This window comes from Poromitra crassiceps (genome assembly GCF_964638095.1).
Source record: "Poromitra crassiceps genome assembly, chromosome: 2".
Classification (NCBI taxonomy): domain Eukaryota; kingdom Metazoa; phylum Chordata; class Actinopteri; order Beryciformes; family Melamphaidae; genus Poromitra; species Poromitra crassiceps.
The window spans coordinates 15,902,481-15,918,094 of record NC_139624.1 but is presented as its reverse complement, the minus strand read 5'-3'; the positions used below and the strand labels follow the sequence as shown (position 1 = coordinate 15,918,094).

Sequence of the window (15,614 nt, the reverse complement as noted above, 5' to 3'; positions counted from 1 at the left end):
CAATCACTACTTTCTACTGCACCCACAATCACTACTTTCTACTGCACCCACAATCACTACTTTCTACTGCACCCACAATCACTACTTTCTACTGCACCCACAATCACTACTTTCTACTGCACCCACAATCACTACTTTCTACTGCACCCACAATCACTACTTTCTACTGCACCCACAATCACTACTTTCTACTGTACCCACAATCACTACTTTCTACTGCACCCACAATCACTACTTTCTACTGTACCCACAATCACTACTTTCTACTGCACCCACAATCACTACTTTCTACTGTACCCACAATCACTACTTTCTACTGCACCCACAATCACTACTTTCTACTGCACCCACAATCACTACTTTCTACTGTACCCACAATCACTACTTTCTACTGCACCCACAATCACTACTTTCTACTGCACGCACAATCACTACTTTCTACTGTACCCACAATCACTACTTTCTACTGTACCCACAATCACTACTTTCTACTGTACCCACAATCACTACTTTCTACTGTACCCACAATCACTAATTTCTACTGTACCCACAATCACTACTTTCTACTGCACACACAATCACTACTTTCTACTGTACCCACAATCACTACTTTCTACTGCACCCACAATCACTACTTTCTACTGTACCCACAATCACTACTTTCTACTGTACCCACAATCACTACTTTCTACTGCACCCACAATCACTACTTTCTACTGTACCCACAATCACTACTTTCTACTGCACCCACAATCACTACTTTCTACTGTACCCACAATCACTACTTTCTACTGTCCCCACAATCACTACTTTCTACTGTACCCACAATCACTACTTTCTACTGTACCCACAATCACTACTTTCTACTGTACCTACAATCACTACTTTCTACTGTACCCACAATCACTACTTTCTACTGTACCCACAATCACTACTTTCTACTGCACCCACAATCACTACTTTCTACTGCACCCACAATCACTACTGTCTACTGTACCCACAATCACTACTTTCTACTGTACCCACAATCACTACTTTCTACTGCACCCACAATCACTACTTTCTACTGTACCCACAATCACTACTTTCTACTGTACCCACAATCACTACTTTCTACTGCACCCACAATCACTACTTTCTACTGCACCCACAATCACTACTTTCTACTGTACCCACAATCACTACTTTCTACTGTACCCACAATCACTACTTTCTACTGCACCCACAATCACTACTTTCTACTGTACCCACAATCACTACTGTCTACTGTACCCACAATCACTACTTTCTACTGCACCCACAATCACTACTTTCTACTGCACCCACAATCACTACTTTCTACTGCACCCACAATCACTACTTTCTACTGCACCCACAATCACTACTTTCTACTGCACCCACAATCACTACTTTCTACTGTACCCACAATCACTACTTTCTACTGTACCCACAATCACTACTTTCTACTGTACCCACAATCACTACTTTCTACTGCACGCACAATCACTACTTTCTACTGCACCCACAATCACTACTTTCTACTGCACCCACAATCACTACTTTATACTGCACCCACAATCACTACTTTCTACTGTACCCACAATCACTACTTTCTACTGCACCCACAATCACTACTTTCTACTGTACCCACAATCACTACTTTCTACTGTACCCACAATCACTACTGTCTACTGTACCCACAATCACTACTTTCTACTGCACCCACAATCACTACTTTCTACTGTACCCACAATCACTACTTTCTACTGCACCCACAATCACTACTTTCTACTGTACCCACAATCACTACTTTCTACTGTACCCACAATCACTACTGTCTACTGTACCCACAATCACTACTTTCTACTGCACCCACAATCACTACTTTCTACTGTACCCACAATCACTACTTTCTACTGCACCCACAATCACTACTTTCTACTGCACCCACAATCACTACTTTCTACTGCACCCACAATCACTACTTTCTACTGCACCCACAATCACTACTTTCTACTGCACCCACAATCACTACTTTCTACTGTACCCACAATCACTACTTTCTACTGTACCCACAATCACTACTTTCTACTGCACCCACAATCACTACTTTCTACTGCACCCACAATCACTACTTTCTACTGTACCCACAATCACTACTTTCTACTGTACCCACAATCACTACTTTCTACTGCACCCACAATCACTACTTTCTACTGTACCCACAATCACTACTTTCTACTGCACCCACAATCACTACTTTCTACTGTACCCACAATCACTACTTTCTACTGTACCCACAATCACTACTTCTACTGTACCCACAATCACTACTCCTACTGTACCCACAATCACTACTTTCTACTGTACCCACAATCACTACTTTCTATTGTACCCACAATCACTACTTTCTACTGCACCCACAATCACTACTTTCTACTGCACCCACAATCACTACTGTCTACTGTACCCACAATCACTACTTTCTACTGCACCCACAATCACTACTTTCTACTGCACCCACAATCACTACTTTCTACTGTACCCACAATCACTACTTTCTACTGCACCCACAATCACTACTTTCTACTGCACCCACAATCACTACTTTCTACTGTACCCACAATCACTACTTTCTACTGCACCCACAATCACTACTTTCTACTGTACCCACAATCACTACTTTCTACTGCACCGACAATCACTACTTTCTACTGCACCCACAATCACTACTTTCTACTGCACCCACAATCACTACTTTCTACTGCACCCACAATCACTACTTTCTACTGCACCCACAATCAGGAATATGGCAAATAGGCGAATTTCCAAAAATGTTGGCATGTTCCTTTAAGGTTTGGCTTTTTTTTATACAGTGTTTCCTGCTGTTAGTTTATTAGATAGGCATCAGGGGCAGAATATACGGTACGTATCTATCATTTTCCCAACCAAAAGATGAAACATGGTGGCTCGTTTGGAAACTTTCTCTTATATCAGGAAAATGGTTTGTGAAAACATTTGAAGCGTGACTCAGCGCCTCTGGAAACTCCTGAAACTCGTCTACAAACTTTTAAACTAACCGTTGTCGATGTCAAATGAAGGCAGATTCATTAACTGGATGGGTGATTTCTCTCCTCAAATGTTTTCACAAACACATTTCAGTGAACCATTTTTCTAAATATGAGAGAAAGTTTCCAAACGAGCTGCCATGTTTTTCCAGTTTGAAATCTCAGGCTTTCGGATGCGCTTTCACCATACGGAAGTGGGCGTGGTTTCATCTGAACTGGGTTGGGAAAATGATAGTCGGTACATGGCAGTTTTTAGGGAGTAGCTTGTACTGGGGCAACATCCACTGGGGTAGATTCCACTGGGGTAGATTTCACTGAGGTAATTTGACTTGGGTAGATTTGACTTGGGTAGATTTCACTGGGGCAATATCTTCTGGGGTGGATTTCACTGGGGTAGAATTCACTGGGGTAGATTCCACTGGGGTAGATTCCACTGGGGTAGATTTCACTGGGGTAGAATTCACTGGGGTAGATTCCACTGGGGTAGATTTCACTGGGGTGGATTTCACTGGGGTAGATTTCACTGGGGTAGAATTCACTGGGGTAGATTCCACTGGGGTAGATTTCACTGGGGTAGATTTCACTGGGGTAGATTTCACTGGGGTGGATTTCACTGGGGTGGATTTCACTGGGGTAGATTTCACTGGGATAGATTTCACTGGGGCAATGTCCACTGGAGTGGATTTCACTGGGGCAATATCCACTGGGGTAGATTTCACTGGGCTGTTTTGATGTTACCTCCTGGAGAGGTTTGGACTCCGTCTGCATCTGATTGGCCGGGCGCAGGGAGAAATGGGATGAGGGAGGGGGGCAGTTCCATCTTCCTTCATCCTCCACAGAGTCCTCAGAGTCTTCATCACTATGGCAATGCCGACCTGGATTCATCCCCATAATATCCAAAGAAGTCCTAGTTGCGGGTCTTGAGCCGAGAGCAGAGCCGGGCCGGGCGTCCTTAGCCTTCGTGCTAACTGCCTCCCGTTCTGAGCAGCTAGCATCAAGGAAGAACCTGGGACTCCCACTGTTAGCTTGGTTACCATCGTTAGCCTGCTCCTGTCCGACTGCAGCCTCCACAGCATCCTCCACTGCTGCCTGTGCTAACACACTGATAACATCTTCGCTAACCTGGCTACTGTCTTCATCATCGCTGACCTCATCATCGCTCATATCGTTAGCCGCCTCACTAGCTGCTGGATTATTAGCGTGGCTAGCTTCATTAGCATCGTTAGCTTCGTTATTGTCATGGTCACGAGCCTGGCTACCAGATTCCCATTCCTCTGTGACATCATCAGCGTGTGCCTGCGTGGCCCCTGGTGGGTGAGGCGGGGGGTTGCTAGGGGGCGGGCCAAGAGGACTTCCTGTCGCTACCTGGGGCTGACCCGTCATTGGCCGGTCCTGGTCATGTGACTCCGTCATCAGGAAGACCGTCTCCACCTTTTCCGATGTCTGACAGAAAGAGAAGAGAAACAAGTCACTAATCAAGTTTCACTAATCAAGATTCAAGATTCACTTTAAAGAGGACAGGAAACATTTGATCATGTGACTCTAGTTCAGTGGTTCTCAACTGGTCTAACCTCACAACCCACATTTTATTAGTCATTAAGTCGTGATTTTTTTTGATTTCTTTTTTGGCCTATATGCTTGTACCCCCCTGCTGTTGGATCTAAAGGGGGGGAGCGTGTCGGGGTTTTTTTCAAGTCTTGGACGGAAACGTCTGAAATTCAGCCCAGGTATTTTTTTTGGTTTATGATGGTAATTCACCCTTCCACCACTAGAAAAAGATCATCCTGGCACCCAGAAAGTGATGTCCTCACCATGCAGCCTCACTTAGATCCAGCAGCCGGTGTATTACTTTAATTAAAACCGCCTTTTTGAGACCTCCAGCACATTTTTACAAAATTAATTTATTTTATTTTATTCAGTGGGCATCCTGGACCAAATACCTTTAAATTTGACCTTAATATCTAACCTTGGAGTTGGTTGAACATTTGGTGGAGTTACAAGGCTTCAAAATCCATTGCATAGTTTCCCCATTGGTTTCAATGTTAACTTTGCAAAAAAAAAAAAAAAAATCAACTCCCAGGTACTTTCCCCAAAAATAATTATTTTTCTGATCTTACATAGATAGATAGATAGATAGATATTTTTATTTCTGTGTCATGCACCATATTCAAGGTGCCCAGCCCGTCTGGGCTTACAAGACACAAATCATTCAAGTTCAACAATACAAACAAATCAACAAACAAATTACACCTCTCAGCTCGAGTCAAGACATCAAATTTGTAGTTTCTATTGTGTTTGCCCCCCCCCCCTATTTGATCAGTGTTGGCACAGCAACCAATTGCATGCAGTTTGACATGAAATATACAGTCCAGTGATCGTCATGGCAACATGTCACATAACCTTGGAACCCGGATTTTCCGGTGCAAACTACTGATTTGAAGCATTTAGACCGAGATTGAAGGAGGAATGAAGCTATTTTGTGTTTTTTGTGGAAATTAGCTGGCAGTCGAAAATTGGCAGTTTCATGTTTTTTTCCGTCAAATTTACCTTCTTTGAAAGTACGTCGTATCTCAGTGACCGTTCGTTGTAGAGACTCGCGGCTGGCATGGCTGGAATCAGCGCTGAAAACTGAGTCTAGATCTCTAAGATCGTCGTGATGCTGCCTTCTACCTGCCTTTCCTGGGACATCGTTTGCAGTATGCGCTAATCACCGACGCACGGTAAATCCGTTGCCGGGAAACGAGGCTCTTTCTCGGCTAATGGGCTGGAGCGTCAGCTGCGGAGGCCTGCGTCTGTTCTCGCTCGATTCGCCTCATCATGGCGTCGTAACAGCACGCTATTCACCTGGATGTCAAAGATCGCTCATGAACAACATCCGGGTAGTGTTCCAGATACTCATGCGCGTACTTCTGTGGACTTCCGTGTCAAGGAGCCGGCGCGTTTCTCGTTTATCGATCAATATCCGGCTGATGGACCCCTAAAGCGTCTGGCATACTCTTCGCGCACCAGCTGGAGGCGGGGCCCCCCGGAGGGCGCGCGCACTCTGCGCGGGCCAAAACAGAACAGCTCAGCTCGCTCCTCCCACCCCCCTCCTCCTGTGGAAGCTCCAGGGGAAAATGGTGGCGATTAGTGCCAGGCAGTCTGAATGAAATTGAATGTAACGTTCCCAATTCTATGTATTAAATTCTAAAAAACGACCCTCAACATTTGGGAAGGCTAAGCCACACAACTAGTTCGTTACAATCGAACGTCATGCTTCGAAGGCGACTTTACGACGGTGAGGACGGTGAGGACTCAATCACAGCAGATATCCGCTGTTAGCCTACCACGGAGATCTCACAGGCACAGGCAGCAAAACCCGACGCGCTGATAGAAAAATCTCCATGGACGCGCCGCGCCGCGCTCAGGCCTCGCCCCCCGACACACCCCGTGCGATGACGTCAAAATCACAGCGCGCCCTATGCGCTTGGCTGGGCGCGAAGACTATGCCAAAGGCTTTCGGAAGCACGACAGGCAAAAAATATAAGGATTGCAATTCTCAAAAGATGAAATAAGTAAGAAAATAATTCCTCTGCGAAAAATGTGACAAATCCAAGGCTATGATAATCGCACCGGGGAAAATCCAGGTGGCATTTATGGGAAGCGAAAAAAATCATATTTTGTGTTTTCTACTGTACATTTGATTGTACAGTAAGTACAGTAAACTGGCATTCGAGGGGTTACAATTCAGAGTAAGCATGAACTGTTGATATGAGGTATGAGGGATGAAGTTACCAATGGATAAGAATCAATAATAATAATAAAAAAAATTATATATGAATATCAAAAATGAATATTAAATATCAATATCCAGCTTCTGGACCAGTAAGTGCGACAGACAAAAAATATAAGGGGGGTACAAGGGTTAAACAAGTTTAAACTGGTGATGCTCGCAGCTAGCATGACATGTTTGGTACCAATGGATGCCTTAAGCTTAATTTATACTTATTAGAAAGTGTCGCTCAGCACATGGTCACAGACAAAAAAAGAAAGTGTCGCTCATGGTGTTGCATTTATACTTCAGTGAACGTTCGCCTCGGTTCAACGTCACGTGACACTTGAATGCTATAAGCAGACAGCCAAGAGAAGAGAGGGAACGCACAGTGAAACCGCCTCGGAGGCAAGATGTAACATACTGGCTGCAGCCGCATATACCGACACACAACCACACAACGCACCTCCTCTCTCTCTGGGAAATTGGTCACGATGTTCTTTGTGATTTTCACGAAGTCAAGGACATCAAGGACAGGCTGATAAAAATAGCGGGGACACGTTCATTCATTTCAATCGAGCGAAAACCAAAACAAGGAAGTAATGCGCAACGCGTGTGCCGTCTATATAGCCAATCAGAGTTGCGCGACACTATGTGACATAGTCAGCGACACTAGAAATTTCACTAGGTAGCAGACACTGCTCGTCGACACTTGAAAGTGTCGACTCAAGTCCTCATTTCTGTCGGCGATGGTTTCAGAAGTGTCACCCGACCAAGCATAAATTGGGTTTTAGGCCTTCTAGTTTCACAGGACACCATATCTGGCTTTAAAATGAGCCTGCTGCTACAGCCTCTGAAAGACAGCGATGTTGGCCATGGATGCCAGCATCCTCAAGGAGTAGGCAAACTTTTTTTCATGCACACATCCGCGACCCACTCAAAACGGTCCTGCGGCCCACTTTTGGGTCCCGACCCACCAGTTGAGAACCACTGACAAGACAGGACACTGCTTTCAATTCTGAAATTTAACCTAGATTTGCTAGAAAGATGAAGAACATTTCAGCTTTTCGCCAACTAGGGCGCTGCTAGATAATGTCACTAGGTTGAGTGTACAGTACAGTAGAGTACAGTACAGTATAGTACAGTACAGTACAGTATAGTACAGTATAGTACAGTACAGTACCGTATAGTACAGTACAGTATAGTACAGTAGAGTACAGTACAGTATAGTACAGTACAGTACAGTATAGTACAGTATAGTACAGTACAGTACAGTATAGTACAGTACAGTATAGTACAGTATAGTACAGTATAGTACAGTACAGTACAGTATAGTACAGTACAGTACAGTACAGTATAGTACAGTACAGTACAGTATAGTACAGTACAGTATAGTACAGTATAGTACAGTACAGTACAGTATAGTACAGTACAGTACATTACAGTACAGTAGAGTAGTGGAGTACAGGCCAGTTAAGTGTTGGTAGTAGGATCTATTCTAACAGGCTCACATAATGCTGTTGTGTTTCCGACTTGGATTGTGGTTGTTTTGATTATGAATCACCTCATTCAATGCAAAGGAATTGCATCAAAATTTCCCCATTCTCTGGGGTGGAGTTGTACAATCTCTACAACCCAGTTTCTCGGGGGTTGTAGAGATTACTTGTGTAGCTGCCGCCAGAGGCAAGCTGCCATCAAAGTCAATCATACAGTTTTAAGATAAGTAAATAAATAAATAAATAATTTATTTCATATAAAGTTGGGTTAAAAACACGAATAATTTACGTTTCAATTAAAGTATCATTTTGTCAATTAAAATCAATACAAATGACCTGTCTAATAATTCCAGGGCGGAACCTATGTTCCAGGGATGTAGTGGGGTCAGGTAATTGTTAATTGTTACACGTCATTGCAAATTACCACGAGGAGCAGATGTTCAGAGACTACAGCAGAGGGAGGATGGTTTTGAGCCACGTTGCTGCTTAGAGCTGTATTTTTGTTAAGTTTGGAATAAGTGAAGACTTAAGCTGAAGAATCCTGTTTTTTCTACTCCCCTTGAGTTACTGCGGCCAATGAGGTATGGAAATATTGTAATATTGTGTTGTGATATATTTGTTGCCTATATTAGCCTGTTCTCTGTGAGAATGCTGTACATTTATTTTTGACTGATTGTATTGTATTTTACTTTAGTTCTCACGGCATGTTTGGAGGAGAGGAGGAGAATTAAATGCCAGTTAAAACCCAAGAACGCCTTGTGTCCGTGAATTCGACTGGAGGGGAGTCACAGTGAGAACTCAGCCTGCCGGCACCAGGAGTTGACGAGCTGCACCTGCCGTCGTCGGAGCTGCAAGCGATTGCATCACGGAGTTTCACCGAACTCTAGCATCAAACAGATAAGACTGTGCATACACCTGTAACTTAAAGAAGTGGCAAGAGGAGTTCGGGAGCATTGTGTGGTTAATCCATCAAGAAGTAACACATTTAAAACAAGTTAAATGTTAAAGACTGGAGTAACTTCAACGATTGCTAAAAGGGACTCAATAAGTGCTAAATTGTTCTGGTGTTATGTGCATGTTTTAAGCTCAAGTCAATGCTGATTTCGTTATTTACTACCAAGTGTAAATGACATTTAAAGGTGCTATTAGTATATTTGCTAAGTGTTAAAAAGGGAGTGTTTTCCAATTGATTTCAAGTGAAATAAGTTCATTTGTATTGTGAAAGGGTGTTTATGATAAATTTACACTGTAAAATTACTCTAAAAAAAAAAAAGTCTCTTAATGCACTCTAAAGAATTTAAGCTAAAAAAGCCAAGTTAATTGCAATTAGCTACATTTAAGTTAAGCCTTGTGCTAATTAGCAACATTTAAGCTAATTTATAGTACATTTAAGTTTTAAATTAAGCAATTAATTATTTTAAGGCCAATTCAGACTACTATTAAAAAATACTAAAATGACTGATGACAAAGATAATACAAAGATGGTAGACAGCAACGGTGTTGCTGTAAAGTTCCTGCAGCAGTCTGAAAACCCTGATAAAGAACAAGAACATGAAGACACAAACCCTCCTGAAGAGACAGAAGTAAATAAAGAGACCGAAGCTGCTTTAGAAGAAGAACTTCGAAGAAGTCAGAGAAATAGGACACTAACTGAAAAGGGTCAATATCTCCAAGAGGAAAAATATAAGAAGCTTCATCATCGCTTCATACCTTTCTACGACAAATGGAAAGTTCTCGCTAAGGAGGCTAAGAAAACACTAGATGGATCTTTCTCCAGTGAGATTCTACAAGCCCTCATGAGCAACATCCACCAGTCTTCAACAGATGTAAAACAAGCTTATGATGACTTACGGCAATGCATTCCACCTGATGGAGAGACTCGCCGCCGAGTAGACACTTGTGATGCAGTCTCAAGACAGATGTTAGAATATGCATGCAAATATCTTGAAGAAAAAGACAAACATCAAGACTCTCAAGGAGTACAAACATACTGGGTTAAGAGTGGCTCAGTGTTCTCATCCGCAGCCTCAAGCATACGATCAAAAGGTTCAAGTGTGTCCTCTGCTAAGAGACAAGAAGCTGCAGCGGAGCTAGCCGCATCTCAAGCCACTTTGAAGGTCTTAGAAGAAATGGAAAGAGAGAAACAAGAGCTTGAAAACCTAGAAGCAGAGAACAGACAGAGGCTCGCACTACGAGAAGCAGAAGATGCTGCAAGGCAAAACACACTTGAAGAGAAGCGCAGGCAGATAGAGCGCTTAGAGACAGTTAAGACGATGAATGCTGCAAAAGCACGACTGGAAGTCTATGAACAAGTGGGCTCAGACAAAGAGATATCAGAGTTGCTCCGAGGCATCAAGCCAAAGCATGAAAATTCTGCACCTAACTCAAAAGGTCTTCCAGAGCGTCACATGGCACCACAACAATATGCCACACATATTCAGCCTGCTATGATGACTCAAACTGCCACGAGGGTGCAACCTGCTACTCATCAAGAGGATAGCACTACAGCACTTGCCAACGCACTAGCAGAGTCCATCAATGCAAGCCGTCTCCCAGTACCAGAGCCTTCTGTTTTCAATGGAGACCCACTAAGGTACAAAGACTGGAAAATGTCCTTTCAAACATTGATAGGCAGGAAGAATATTCCAGTAAATGAGAAAATTTACTTCCTTCGCAAATATGTCGGTGGACCGGCAAAGAAAGCCATAGAGAGTTATTTCCTGTTAGGCACAGATGCAGCCTACCAGTCAGCATGTGACATCCTGGAAGAAAGGTATGGAAGCTCCTTCGTGATTGCTAAAGCCTTCAGGGATAGGCTCACATCATGGCCAAAGATAGGATCCAAAGACAGCATTGAACTAAGAGAGTTCTCAGACTTCCTCCGAGGCTGTGAAGCAGCTATGTCTCAAATCAAAAATCTTGATGTCCTAAATGACTGCAGCGAAAACCAAAGAATGCTCACTAAGCTTCCTGATTGGTTAACAGCCAGATGGAACAGAAAGGTCATTGAGGTCGAAGAAACAACCAAAACATTTCCAAGCTTCAGTCAGTTTGTCGAGTTTGTCACAAGGGAAGCCAGGATCGCTTGCAATCCGGTGACTTCTCTTTACGCTCTGAAGTCTAATGATGGTGAAAGAACGAAAGCACCAAGGACTCAAAGCTTTGGTGCAAAGGTGCTGGTAAGCAGCTCTGAAGAAAAAACCGATGCTAAATTGTGTGTCTTTTGTGAAATGTCAAACCATGGCATTCACACATGTCGGAAGTTCATGCACAAGTCAATCACAGAACGAATCAAGTTTGTGCAATCAAACAAACTGTGCTTTGGATGTTTGAAACCTGGACACCAATCAAAGAACTGTGAAAGGAGGAGGGTCTGCGACACATGTAAACGGAAGCACCCAACATGTTTACATGAAGATCGTGTCAAGGATGATGGAAAGAAGGAACAATGGGATGACGGACGAAAGGAGAGTCTGAAGTACTCAAAGGATAAAGACAAGTCAAAGGAAAGAATGGAGTCTAAACAGACCAATGAACCGTCAAACGAAGCAATATCTAACCGAGTGGTGCAAGACATGAGCAGCAACCACACATCTACAGTTGTTCCAGTATGGGTATCCGCAACAAGTAACCCTGAGAATGAACTTCTGATATATGCACTTCTAGATAACCAAAGCGACACAACGTTCATCTTGCAAGAAAAGGCAGAAACTCTGGATACACAGAAGGAGCCTGTGCACTTGAAACTCTCCACGTTGTCATCCAGAAGTTCAGTCATTCCAAGTCAGAAGTTATCTGGGTTGCAAGTCAGAGGCTTTTATTCGTCCAAGAAAATCCCTCTCCCAGTAACTTATACAAGGGAGTTCATTCCCGCCAATTTAAGTCATATTCCTACAGCCAAGACAGCGAGAGCATGGCCTCACCTAGAGCACCTTGCCGAAGAGATAGCTCCTTTAATCGATTGTGACATTGGTCTGCTCATAGGTTACAATTGTTCTCAAGCCCTGCTGCCTAGAGAAATTGTGTCAGGCAAAGACAATGAGCCTTTTGCTCAAAAAACAGACCTTGGCTGGAGCATAGTCGGCTGCGTTAATCCTTGTGTCGACTATGGCGATGTAATTGGAAGCAGCCACACGATCGTTGTCAGACAAGTGACCCCTGATCTTCAGTCAGATGCTAATCTAACAAGTGAAGTCAGATACATATGCCGCACACAAGTCAAAGAATTAGTCACTCCACCAGATGTGATGAAGATGCTTGAATCAGACTTCAATGAAAGAACCGTGGAGGATGCTCACTTCTCTCAGGAGGATCTGCGCTTCATATCACTAATGGAGGAAGGAATCAAAATCAAGTCAAACGGTCACTGCGAAATGCCTTTGCCATTTAAGGAAGACAGACCGAGTCTACTAGACAATAGGAGATGTGCAGAGCACCGCCTCAGGTGTTTGAGAAGGAGACTTGAGAAAGATAAGCAATACTGTCAAGATTACACAGTCTTCATGAGTGAGATGATAAATCGCGGAGATGCTGAGAAAGTACCAGAAAAAGAAATTGACAGAAACCCTGCCTGGTACATCCCTCACCACGGGGGTTTATCACCCACACAAACCAGGAAAGATACAAGTCGTGTTCGACTGCTCAGCGAAGTTTCAAGGCGTGTCATTGAATGACTATCTGCTGACTGGGCCAGAATTGACAAATACTTTAATCGGTGTTCTCTGTCGATTCCGCAAGGGTTTAGTCGCAATAATGTGTGACATTGAGCGCATGTTCCATCAGTTCCACGTAAGAGCAGAAGATCAAGACTATCTGAGATTTCTCTGGTGGGACGATGGTGACCTCCAGTCCCAACCATCAGTCTATCGAATGAGAGTGCACTTGTTCGGGGCGGCCTCGTCGCCTGGCTGTGCAAAATACGGCCTCAAGCACATCGCTGCTCAAGGAGAAGGTCGTTTCAAGGAAGCATCCATCCGCTTCATCGAACGGAACTTTTACGTGGATGATGGTCTGACAAGTGTGTCAACAGAAGAGGAAGCTGTACAATTAGTCAGCGAAGCAAGGCAGCTCTGCAGTGCCGGCAAGCTGCGACTCCACAAATTTGTTTCTAACAGCCAGGAAGTACTTGCATCGATTCCCAAGGAAGAGTGCGCTGAAACAGCAAGAAATCAAGACTTGACTTTGGGTGAGCCACAGATGGAGAGAGCCTTAGGTGTCAAATGGTGTGTTGCTTCAGATCAATTCCGTTTCAGAGTAGTTGTGAATGAACGTCCGCTCTCTAGAAGAGGAATCTTGTCAACAGTAGCCTCCATCTACGACCCACTTGGCTTTGTAGCACCTTTCATTCTAGTCGGGAAGCAAATACTTCAGCAGATGTGCCGAGACAAGGCCGGATGGGATGAACCACTATCTGATGAGCTTCGGCCACAATGGGAGTCCTGGCTCTTGGACCTGCAGAACCTAGCTGATGTCAAGATACAGCGATGTTACATACCTGCAAGTTTCAAAGAAGTCCAAAGATATGAACTTCATCACTTTTCAGACGCAAGCGTCACAGGGTATGGAGAATGTACATACCTGAGAGCAATCAGTCCAGCAGGAAAAATCCACTGCACTTTGGTCATGGGCAAGGCCAGAGTGGCCCCCACGAAAGTCACCACAGTACCAAGACTTGAGCTGGCAGCGGCTGTTGTTGCCGTCCGTACAGGTGACCTGCTAAGGAAAGAGTTGGAAATAGAAGATGCTCAAGAATTCTTCTGGACGGATTCAAAGGTCGTCCTCGGATACGTCAACAATGACGCCAGGCGATTCCACGTATTCGTGGCTAATCGGATTCAGCGTATCAAGGAAAGTACCAATCCAAGTCAATGGAGACATGTGAGCTCTGAAGAAAATCCCGCTGACCACGCGTCAAGGGGCCTCAAAGCGAAAGAGCTAATTTCTTCCAACTGGTTTACTGGTCCAGACTTTCTCTGGCATGACAAGCTTCCCAGCAGAGATATTAAGGTGGGAGACGTTGCAGATGAAGATCCAGAAGTTCGTAAGGCCTTCGCTCTTAAAACCTTGACAACAGAAGATTCACTGCTCGATCGTTTCCTGAAGTTCTCTAGTTGGTCGAGGTTAGTCAAAGCCATTGCCAGACTCAAGCGACGTGTCAAAGAGCTCAAGGGTCTGGTATCGAGAACCAATGAAGCCACAAGTCTCGAAGAGAGAAAGGATGCAGAGCTTACCATCATAAGCATCGTCCAAAAAGCAACCTTCTCTGAGGAAATCCAAAGTCTGCTAAACAAGAGAGAGATAACAACCAAGGATAAAGCAAGCAGGCTGCACAAATTAAATCCTTTTTTGGACAGTCAAGGTATCCTCAGAGTGGGAGGTCGACTAGAGCATGCAACTTTGCACCCGCACATCAAGCATCCAGCAATCTTGCCAAAGACCAGTCACATATCAAAGTTGTTGATCCAGCACTATCATCAGAAGGTGCAACACCAAGGGCGTGGCATAACAATGAATGAGCTACGATCAAACGGCATCTGGATAATTGGATGTAGTCATGCTGTGTCGTCCCACATCTATAAATGTGTCAAGTGTAGGAAGTTCAGAAGGTGTACAGAAGATCAAAGAATGGCAGATTTACCCCGTGAACGCATGGAGACAACTCCTCCCTTTACGTATTGTGGGATGGATTGTTTTGGTCCATTCTATGTCAAAGAGGGAAGAAAAGAGCTGAAGCGCTATGGACTGCTATTCACGTGTCTGTGCTCTCGTGCTGTGCACATCGAACTGCTTGACGACATGACGACTGATGCCTTTATCAACGCTCTCCGTGCTTTCATTGCCATACGCGGAAACGTTCGACAACTTCGATCTGACCAGGGCACCAACTTTGTCGGGGCAAGACGCGAGTTCCTGGAAGCTGTGAAAGAAATGGATCAAGCATGCCTAAAGCAACTGGGCTGTGAGTTTGTCATGAACCCTCCATCCGCTAGCCATATGGGTGGAGCCTGGGAAAGGCAAATCAGGACAATAAGAAGTGTGTTAACATCCGTTCTGGATCAGTCATCCCGAAGACTCGATGTTTCATCATTACGTACGTACATGTACGAAGTCATGGCGATCATAAACAGCAGACCTTTGACAGTAGACTTGCTCAATGATCCAGCTGGGCCACAGCCTCTTACGCCTAATCACATCTTAACGATGAAGTCTTCAATAGTCTTGCCACCACCTGGAGAGTTTGTGAAAGAAGACTTGTATCTTCGCAAAAGATGGCGTAGAGTACAATACTTAGCCAACGAG

The 15,614-nt window shown here is 44.1% G+C and overlaps 1 protein-coding gene across 1 annotated transcript in view; it reads right to left on the bottom strand.

Annotated features, from left to right (window-relative positions):
- epb41l3a (erythrocyte membrane protein band 4.1-like 3a) overlaps positions 1 to 15,614 on the bottom strand; it is a gene marked incomplete at both ends in the record, with an annotated part of 83,219 nt that overhangs the window by 8,749 nt on the left and 58,856 nt on the right. The window contains one exon of the mRNA XM_083661138.1: positions 3,339 to 4,511. Coding sequence (XP_083517264.1) covers positions 3,339 to 4,511 — 1,173 coding nt within the window. The remainder of the gene's footprint in view (positions 1 to 3,338; positions 4,512 to 15,614) is intronic.